Source organism: Vidua chalybeata, chromosome 5, assembly GCF_026979565.1.
Source record: "Vidua chalybeata isolate OUT-0048 chromosome 5, bVidCha1 merged haplotype, whole genome shotgun sequence".
Classification (NCBI taxonomy): domain Eukaryota; kingdom Metazoa; phylum Chordata; class Aves; order Passeriformes; family Viduidae; genus Vidua; species Vidua chalybeata.
The window spans coordinates 70,880,459-70,891,049 of record NC_071534.1 but is presented as its reverse complement, the minus strand read 5'-3'; the positions used below and the strand labels follow the sequence as shown (position 1 = coordinate 70,891,049).

The 10,591-nt window shown below is 50.4% G+C and overlaps 1 protein-coding gene across 3 annotated transcripts in view; it reads right to left on the bottom strand.

The window, feature by feature from the left end:
* Window positions 1-6,025: 6,025 nt before the first annotated feature.
* LOC128788211 (collagen alpha-1(VII) chain-like) overlaps window positions 6,026-10,591 on the bottom strand; it is a 108,141-nt gene continuing 103,575 nt past the window's right edge. For 2 of the 3 annotated variants that reach the window (XM_053943110.1, XM_053943112.1), the window contains one exon: window positions 9,096-9,794. In XM_053943110.1, the coding sequence (XP_053799085.1) occupies window positions 9,496-9,794 (299 nt within the window). In that variant the 3' untranslated portion in view covers window positions 9,096-9,495. The other variant, XM_053943109.1, reaches the window with a different exon arrangement.

Here is a 10,591-nt window from a genome sequence, read left to right as displayed (position 1 = left end):
CCAAAGGGTCCCACCACGGATTTGTGGCTGGGTTGGATTCTCCTGGAGGCTCCAGGACCAAATTATCCAAAAACTCCTTTCTGAAACTTCCTTGGAAAAGCCATGGCTGAGCTGGAGGGGAGCAGTTATCCCTGGGAATGGGGCAAATCCCACTAAAAGTGGGAAAAATCCCTGGAGAAACCCCTGGAGCCAGCAGAGATTTGGGGTGGGCTCTCATTTAGGGTGGGGAGATGTTCCCACTCCCTGGAGTGGAGAGAAGGAGCCAGAATTGTGGGAATTCCTGGATGAGGATCCAGGATCTGAGCTGGGAGCTTCCCTTTGCCTCCAAACCTTGGGAATTCTGCCCAGTCAGGATCCTCCTCTCCAGCAATTCCTTCCTTTCCCACCTCAGTTCGGAGCTTCCAGCTCCTGGGATGTGGTTCTGGCTCCCCTCCTTCCCTGAGGCCTGGAAGGGAATTTTTTCCTCCAAATGTTTGGAATTTTGGAGCTGCTTCTGGGAAAGAAAACTCCCAGGCTCAACTCAACACCAGGAGCTGGGCGGGAAAATCCACGTGAGGGATTTTTCCAAGGAAAAGGACCAGGGCACGGGACTGAGAGACTTTTCCACCTCTGGATCCCATCCTGGGCTGCTTTCCTGAGTTTTATTCCCCCCACAAATTTCTTTTCCCCACAAAATCTTTGTTGGGAAGGGAAAATGTCCTTGGAAGGGGCAAATCCACGCTCCAGACATGGATTTTTCCACATTTCAGATGTGGAATTTTCGTGGTGGCTTTATTAAGGAAAAATAGGGAAGAGAAGGCAGGAAAAAGAAGGATTTTCCCGGTTCATCCCTTGAAAAGCAAATCCGTCTTTTTTTGGCTGCCACGGTTTGGAATTCCCCGCCCTGGGAGGAGAATTTGCTGCAGGAGAATTGTGTTTCCAAGGGCAAATTCCATCCAAATATCCCTCGGGAAGGAGCGAGCTGAGCCAGGAACATCTGAGGGCGCCCACAGGACCTGGAGGCCTCAAACTTCCCGAAAGTTTCCCTGAAAAAATCCCGAATTTATGAAAAATGCAGGAAGTGAGGAGCAATCCCACACATCCCTGGCATTCCACCTCTCCTCACCTTTTCCCGGGAGCTGGATTTCCGGGAGTGAATCTTTGCTCGGAGCTCATTAAAGTTTCATCTCCACAAGCCGGGGAAAATCAGGGATTTGGGGTCATTCCAGCCCAGGAACTTCGAAAACCAAACAAAAAATCCCAAATCCCAGAAGCTCCCTTGGTGATCCCTTGGTGCTTCCAGCACCAGAATTCCATGGAATTCCATGGATGTGTTGAGGGGCAAAAAGGACTTTTCTGTTTGGCTTTGTCCCTTTTTTCCCCCAGTTTTTAGGGCTCAGTTTGCATTTTCCAGGCTATGGAAGGAGAAGAATTTCCCTAAAATCCTACAGCAAACCTTTCCTCTGCCACCAGGCTGATTTAGGGGATTTTATGGGATTTCTCTTCTAACCCCATTTTGGGGGTGATTTTCACTCCTTCCAACAGCTCAAATCCGTAAAGTTTTCCCAAATGTTGGAAAACTCCATCCGATGGGAAGAGAAGAGCTGGGAATACAAAATTTTGAAGAATTATTTTGCTTTTTTTGCACTTTTTTTCACCTTTTCCGAGGGCATTTGCATCCCTGGATTTCCACAAAGCTCTCCCTGTTTGATCTTCCTGGGAGTTAAATAAATTAGTTCAATTAATTAAAAATTAATTCAATTAATTAAAGCCTGGAGATTTGGATGCCAGTGGAATGTCAGGAAAGCTCCTTGGCATGAACTGGCTTTGGGGCTTTTTTGGGAAATTCCCAAAAATCACTCGGGCCAAACACAAAAATCCAATCCAGTGGCAGCTCCTGGGCATGGAATGAAACTTGGAATGAAACTTGGAATGAAACTTGGAATGAAACTTGGAATTAAACTTGGAATTAAACTTGGATTTTGCTGCTTTCCCTCCAAAGGAAGAGGAGATAAAAAGTGGTGGAAGAGAAAAAATAATCCCAAATCCTCCAAATTTTCCTGGAATGTTTTTATTTCTTTCCCTCTGTTGCATCTCCTGCCCCTTTTCCAAAGGGATTTTTGCACCTCCTTGGGCACGTGGGCAGCACAGACAGAAAATCCAGGAATTAGTGAAGGGAGCCTGGATCCTCACTCACACTCCGGGAATTTTCCCTGATTTTCTGCGTCCCAATGGAAAATCCACTTTTATCCCAAGGATCTTGGAGCTGCTCCTGCTTTTTCCTGCACCCAGAGCTGGGATCTGATCCCACTGCCGAGGCTGCAGCAGCTGGAAAAGGCTGGAAAGGTTCAGGGAATGTTTCATTCCCTCCAGCTGGGTTTTGATGCCTTTCCAGGATTTTTTTTTTGGGATTTTCCAGGTGGTTTCAGGTGCCAGATGGAGCAGGACAAACAGCCCAAGGTGGGATTTCTCCTTGGATCTCCAGGGACAAACCCCATCCTGATTTTTCCCCCTTTCCTGCTTGGCATTGAAGGTTTTCCAGGATTTTCCAAGGATTTTTTTTTTTTTTGCCTTCCCAAGGGTGTTGGGACGCAATTCCACCCTTGGAATGGGGATGGGAATTCCCTGGGGATTCAGGGATAGGGGGGGCTGTTCCTGCTCCGAACAGGGATGAGGATTTGGGAACAGGGATAAGGATTTGGGAACAGGGATGGGGATTTGGGAACAGGGATGGGGATTTGGGAACAGGGATGGGGATTTGGGAATAGGGATAAGGATTTGGGAACAGGGATAGGGATTTGGGAATAGGGATAAGGATTTGGGAACAGGGATGAGGATTTGGGAACCGGGACAGGGATTCCACCCCAAAAGGATTGTGGATGGCAGGAAAAGCCCCAGGAGAGGCTGGAGGGAGTCACGGAGGCTTTTCCAAGATTTAGGCCAGGCTGGACAAAGCTTGGAACAATTTGGGATCGTGGGAGGTGTCCCTGGCCATGGGGTGAGCTTTAGGATCCTCTCCCACCGAACCATTCCATGATTCCAGGATTAAATCCAGCCCTCCATTAAGGGCATCTTGAATTGCTCCCACTGTAAAAATCCATAATTAATGAGCCCCATTCCAGCTGGGAACACCACCAGGGATTTTCGGGGCTGCTTTTCCATCTGGCAGGGTTTTGTCGGCTCCTTCCCGACGGATCCGATCCAATCTCCCGGCACATCCAGAGGGTGCTGGGTGAGGCTCAGCCGTGGCCATTTCAGGGCTGGCTCGTTATCCAATTACCAAATTATCCCGACCCAGCCTCTCCTCCCTCTCCATCCCTTTTCCTTTGTCGGGGTTGCTTAGGAACTGCCGCGGACATCGGAGGCTGCGGCCGGGAGATTCCAAGATCCCCTGGCTGCATGCAGGAATCCATATTCCAATATCCGATATTCCAGGAATCCCCTCCTGGAAAGGGGCTGGGAACGCTCCTAAATCCACGGATTCGCATCCCCGAGCCACAAATCCCGATCCAGAATCCCTCTTTATTTCCAAATTCCATGCGGGTTTGTGAGCTGGCTTGATGCGCGTTAAATCCCGGATTTCCGCTGCTCACCTCGGCTTTTCCCAAGGCTTTTCTCCGAAGCATGTTCTGGAATTTTCTGCTTCGGAGCCTGGAAAGCCACCAGAAAACCTAAAACCTCTCCCCGCACTGCTGCCCTGAGATCATTTCAAGGAACTCGATTAGGCTGCCCTGACATTTCCAGGGAAGCGCCGGGGCTCCATTCCCGGAATGCTGTGGCCCTGCCAAAGCCCGGATGGCAAATCCCTAGGGAACATTTGATTAATCCAGGGGGGATTAAAAAAAATTCCAGTTCTCAATTTCCCCGAGCTGTGATGGGAATTTGAGCTGGGTTTAATCCACTGAGCTTGACCTTAGGCCTGCCTAAATAGTGGTTTTCACTTCCCAGCTCTTCCAAACCGGGATTAAATCGCTCGGATCCCTCAGGAATGTGGATTTTGGTGGAGAGTTTTGAGCCAAATCATTCCCTTGGGAGGCTCTTCCCAACTCCTTTGGATGCTCCTGGGACCAGGAGGCCAAATCCTGCTCCAGCCTTGGATTTGGGATTTGGAGCCAAAAGCTGCTGGGAAATTCCAAAGCCGGGGAGGCGAGGTCTGATTTTTAGGGATGGCACTGGGCTGGAAAGGGAGAATGAAGGGATTGGCCGAAAAAATCTGGGAATAACAACACAGGAAGGGGATTTCCTCAGTCTCCCAGATCCCACAGGTCCATTCCTCCCCTCCTGCTGCCTCCACCCCTGTGGATTCCCAGCTCTAAAAAGGATTTTCATGGAATTTCTGCTGCTTGGCATCTCCGCCTCAGTGACAACTTCCCCCAACTTTTGGCTCCAAATCCTAAAGGCTGGAGCAGGATTTGGCCTCCTGGTCCCAGAGCATCCAAAGGAATTGGGAAGAGCCTCCCAAGGGATGCACAGGGGGGATGAGGGATTTTTGCCCCTGGATTTGGGAGAAAAATTCCATGTTGAATTCTTAATGAGCACTTAATTATTGAATAGGTTGTTTTTCTTTTAATATGGAGCAAAAGGACACAGGGAATGGCTTTAAACAGGGATAGGGCAGGGATAGGCGGGATTTTGGGAATTGGGAATTCCTGGCTGGGCTGGAATTGCCAGAGCAGCTGGGGCTGCCCCTGCATCCCTGGAATGTCCAAGGCCAGGCTGGACATGGGGCTGGAGCAGCCTGGAATAGCAGAAGATTCCCCGTCCATGGCAGGGGTGGAATTGGATATTCCTTCAAGTCCCTCCAATCCAAACCATTCCATGATTTTATTTTCCAGCCAGGGAATCCGTGGCTCCTCCAAGCCTCCCTTTCCCTGATCATTTTTGCCCATTTAATTTGGGAATGAGATTATTTCCTGATTATTTCAAATCCTTTATTTCCCTGGATGGTCTCAACTCCCTGGGGCTGGAATTCCACTCATTCCATATTTCCTGGGATGTTGAATGCATCCCAAGATCCGCGTCTTTCAGGATTCCTGGGCAAATTCACACAGGGAAACCAGGAAAACGGGAAAATGTGGGAATGTTCCTCAGAATTCCACTTGTTCCCAAGCCCTGTGGAAAAGCCCAATCCCTCCCTTCCGGGTGACGCCACTTTTCCCACCGGGAACGTTTTGTTTCTTCTCCTAGGGAATATTTTTCTGGAATGTTTTTCCTGCCCAAGGACATCTCAGGACAGACCAGGATTTCAGGAAGAGAGGCTGGAATTGTCACTCTGGAAATGGCTCCTTGCCAAGGCTTACAAAATTCCATGTTTTTCTTTTTTTTTTTTAGGGGGGGAGGAAAAAGAAGCGAAGTCCCCAAATCTCTGCTCCTCCCTCCCCAGTACCTGGGATTTTGGGAGTGAGGGGAATCCTTTTCCTACCTGTGCTACCAGGAGCAAAGAGCCAACCCTGAATCCTGGGAAATCTGAAATCTGGGAACTCTGAAACCTGGGAAATCTGAGCTCAGGTTTACCAAATTACACGGAAAACTTTTAATAAATCCCCGTTTTCCCACTGGAAATCCTGTAACCTTTCCCAGGGATTGTCCCATGGAGCAGGACCCCTCTCAGCTGTGTCCGTGTCTCCATGGGACCAAAATCCCGGGATTTGGAGTCCCTCTTACTGGATTTCCACACCTCTTCTTGGATTTTCACAAGTTGCAGCTCCAGGCTCCTCGAGGAATTGGAAGTGGCATTTTTTAGGGATAAGCCTGGCTTGGATCCCTATTTTTTTCTTGGAGATTTTTGGATGGCTCCTCTTAACCTGCCCAGGGAATTCCTAAAGGAAGGAGGAGTGGAGGAGAAGGTGGGAATTCCTAAGGGCCACAGGGAATTCCTGAAGGCCCCAGGGAATTCCCAAGTGGAGGAGGAGGAGGTGGGAATTCTGAAGGCCTCAGGGAATTTAGAGCCAGGTCAAAAGGGATGGGGGTCCAGCTAGAAAAATAGATTTTCCCACCTTTCTCTGCCATTCCCAAGGTTTCCCTCTTCCAGGCGAACGATCCAGAATTCCACAGCATTGAGACACTTTTATTTTACAAAAATAAAACTCGGGAATTTGTGCCACCTGGTTTGGCTCAGGAATTCTGCCCTTCCCATCCTCCTTTTCCCGAGCACCCAGAGGTTTCCCTCTCCTCATCCCATAACGTCCATAATTCCAGTTTTCCGACATCTTTTTTCCCAACGCTTTGGTGTTTGTTTTCCTTGTCCATCCCGGAGGTGTCGGAGCGACTCCTCCCAATCCCGCTGGATTTAAATGAAGCGCTTGGAGCCGCTCATCTCCCTCTGCCTGGTTTGGGGAAAAAGAGAGAAGAGGAATCAATGGGAATGTTGGCTGCAGTTCGGGCTCCCCCTTGGAATTCCCAAGCTCACAGCGGCTTGGGAGGTCCCTGACACCACGGGATTGTCCCATCCCACATCCACAAAAAGCAAATGTCCCAATCCTGGCTGGATCCTGGCTCTGTTTAGGATCAGCCAGGAAAAATGGGCACACGGAGGACTCAGGGATCTGTCTTGGATTGGGATTAATCCCATTCCCAGTGTTTTTTTCTTCCCACAAACAGTGCTGGAGGTACCCTCAACTGCTTTGTGAAGTTCCCAGTTGCTCCTAAAGCAAATTCCCTGGAAAAAAAACAGGCATGAGGAGTTTCAGTCATTTCCCGGTGCTGCTGGGCCTGGATTTTAAGCCCTTGGAGTGATTCCCAAAATTATGGATCTGAGCCTTTAATTCCTCTCTCTTTTTTAAGTTTCCCTCAAACCCAGAGCAGCTGAATCCCACCAGAGATTTTTTTTTTAATGGATTGTGGAGAATTCATGGATTTTTTTTCCAAAGGTCTCCAGGCAGAGGGAATTCCAAGAGAGGAATATTTTCCTTGGAAGGCTGGGATCAGTCACAGCTCCTGCCTTGCTTGGAGCAGGGTTTGCATTCCTGCCAGGCCCCATTTTCCCTGGGATGACCTGGAGAGGATGGAAAATCCACACAAACTGATCCCAAAACCCCTGGATCTGGCAATGGAAGCCAAGCTGTGCTTCCAGGAGATTTTCCCACTGAACCCCTGGATGAGGTGAGACCCCAACCCCGGGGTGTTAATCCAGTCCTAAACTGGTCTAGGTTAGACTTCAGGTTCTGCCTGGAGGCTGGAGAGGCCAGAGTGTGCTTGGATGGAACATTCCAGGGTTCTGAGGGCACAAACCCCCAAATTCCCGCGGAATTTCGGTCCTTGGAAAGCACAAAAGACGTCCAGAATATCTGCATCTGCATCCACACACACATCCATGCCCATCCCACCCATGGAATTGACCCAAGGGAGATGTCCAGGAGCTGCTGGGAGCGATCTGGGAACGGGAGGGGAAGAAAACCCTGCAACTTCCTGCCACTTCCACCTTAAGGAAGCGGGAGTGGGCAAATCCTGGGTGGGTTTTCCCGCTCTGGCCTGGCTCCTGGCTGGAGGAAGAGGGAATTTGGAGGGCCCAGGCTCACCTGGGGAGCTCTGGCAGCGGCGCTCGCATTCCCGCCGGGATGGGAAGCGGTTGCTGTTCCCTCGGCAGCCCCCGAACAGGAAGGGCCGGCAGGAGCTGGTGGGGCCGTGGAAGTACCAGAGCAGGGAATGGTGCTGGCAGGAGCCCTCATCCATGGGCTGCAGGCACCGGGCTGCAGGGAAACACCCCACATTCCTCATGGGCTGGATCCAGGGTGGAAAAACACCCCACATTCCTCATGGGTTGGATCCAGGTGGAAAAACACCCCAAATTCTCCATGGGTTGGATCCGGGGTGGAAAAACACCCCACATTCCTCATGGGCTGGATCCAGGGTGGAAAAACACCCCACATTCCTCATGGGTTGGATGCGGGGCGGAAAAACACCCCACATTCCTCATGGGCTGGATCCAGGGTGGAAAAACACCCCACATTCCTCATGGGTTGGATCCAGGATGGAAAAACACCCCACATTCCTCATGGGTTGGATCCAGGGTGGAAAAACACCCCACATTCCTCATGGGCTGGATCCAGGGTGGAAAAACACCCCAAATTCTCCATGGGTTGGATCCAGGCCAGAAAAACACCCCACATTCCTCATGGGTTGGATCTGGGCCTCATTCCTGCCCAATCCCACATTCCCCATGGGGTGGCTCCAGGTGGGAAAACACCCCCACACCCCCCAGGGATTGGATTCTCTCTGGAAAACACCCCCACAACCATCCAGGGGCTGGATCGGGGTGGGAAAACACCCCACATTTCCCATGGGCTGCATCCATGTGGGAAAACACCCCACACCCACCCCACAGATTGGATCCATGTGGGAAAAAACCCCCCACACACCCCCAGGGGTTGGATCCGGGTGGGAAAACGCCCCACAACCACTCAGGGGTTGGATCCAGGTGGGAAAGGGCCACACTTTGGAAAACATCCCCATAACAGTCCATGGGTTGGATTTTTTTCTGGAAAACACCCCACACCCACCCCTGGGTTGGATCCCAGAGCGGACAAAGGAGGGGATCCGAGTAGATTCCCAGAGTGGGAAAATGGGGACATCCAGGAGCGGATTCTCCAGGAAAAATGGGGATATGTGGGAGTGGATAAAGAAGGGAATCCAAGTGGATTCCCAGAGGGGACAAAGGGGAACATCCAGCAGTGGATTCCCAGCGTGGGATGAGCTCCGTGTTGCTCCATCACCCATCCCTGCGACTCCCACCATGGTGGCCCCTGACCTTTCCAAAGGGATGGTTAAACCCTGGATTGCGGGCGGGATATTTTCACGGGAATGTTTGCATTCAGGGAATTCCAGGAGGATCCTCCCAGTGCGTTTTTCTGGATCAAAACCCCCTCCAGTTCCTTCACCAGCAGCTCAACACCCCTGGGGCAAACCCAGCTGCTTTAAGCCAAGCCCAAACTGAGTTTTAACCTTGTGTAACTCCTTCAGTGCCGCATCCCTTGATCCCAAGGCCAAGCGGCCCTTCCCACCTGGGAAGTGACTTCCCAAAATGCCACTTAATTCCCAGCTTTTCACCTGGTAATTGGCCGTCGCCTTCTCGCTGAGAGGTTCCCGTTGTCTGCTGCGCCGGGGCTGGGGTGGGGGGAGAAAAAGCCAAGGAAACCACACGGAATGAGGGCGCGCAAACAAATTATCCCTCATTTAAATAAAGATCCTTGGAGCCTTCCGCGGCTAACGAGTTCTCCTAATAAATGTCACGGAGCAACCGGCCACGGGCAGCGAGGAACCGGCGGCAATAAAACCCTTAATGGTGTTAAACAACTCCGTGGGAGAGGTTGGGCGTTCGTCAGAGAAAATGGAAGTGTTGGTGGTTGTTTGCCGGAGATAAATGTCAGGCTGGAGTTCGGGAGCCTCGGAAAAGCCGGGAGCGATTGGAATCTGGCGGCAATAACGCTCCGGCTGCAGAATCCTGTTAACATTTGGAGCCGCTCCGCGCTCGTCACTTAGCAGAGGGATTTATGAGCCCTCCTGCCGCAGCCCCAGCTTTTAATGGGATTGTTGGCTGCTGCCGTGATTCGATAACACCTGGAATGTCCCATCCATCTGATCCCGAGCGCTGCCGCGGGATAAATCGAGTTTAGATCCAGATGGGAGACTCTGACGTCCGGCACAGACGTCGGGAGAGCGCCCGGAGTGGGGCGGGAGGGGAGAGGGGATTGTTGGGGTTTTGGTTCCAGGATTGGCTGGAATTTCTGGGATGTGTTCATTCCTTACCCCTGGATAGGGCCATCGTCCATGGGTTTGACTTAAAACCCTTCCCAAAGCTCTTCCCAAAGCTCTCCATCCTGGGGAATCATGGAATCATAGAATATGAGCTTGGAATTGGATGATCCTTAAGGCCCCTTCCAACCCAAACTTTTCCATGCCTCAAGTTGGAAAGGGAGCTATAAAAACCCTGGAATTCAAATCTTTGTTGGACTCCTTGGCCTGGAATTGGAGGATTTTTAAGGTCCCTTCCATCCCAAACCATTCCATGTCCCAAACTGGAACAAGGCTTGTAAAAACCCTGGAATTCAAATCTTTGTTGGACTCCTTGGCCTGGAATTGGAGGATTTTTAAGGTCCCTTCCATCCCAAACCATTCCATGTCCCAAACTGGAAGGTGTTGGAAGGATCATGGAGTCCAGCTCCCTCTTAGACTGGAATTTGGAGCATTGAGACCTCCCCTAGAGGATATTTTTGGGGTGACAAAGAGGATTTTATGAGGATTTAGTAGTGCTTGATCAAGTTTAATTAAGCCTCAAACCCCCAGGCTGCCAAACCATTCCACTGCTCCATCCCCCTAATTTGGAAGAAATTCCCCAGGAACATCACACTTGCATCCCATAATAAACCCCCACACCTGTAAACTGTAGGACAACACTACAGCTGATTTTGGGGGTGTAAAGGTGACAACATTGGGGTGTCTTGCTCAGTGCAATGGGATTTTTTAATTTTATTTTTTTTTTAATTTTTAAATTTATTTTAAAATGTATTTTTTATTTTAATTTATTTTAAATTATTTCTCCGGCTGTGCCATCCATTGTACCCAACCTTCCTCCTCCTCCTCCTCCATCTGCTGGATTGCAAGAAATGCTCCCAAA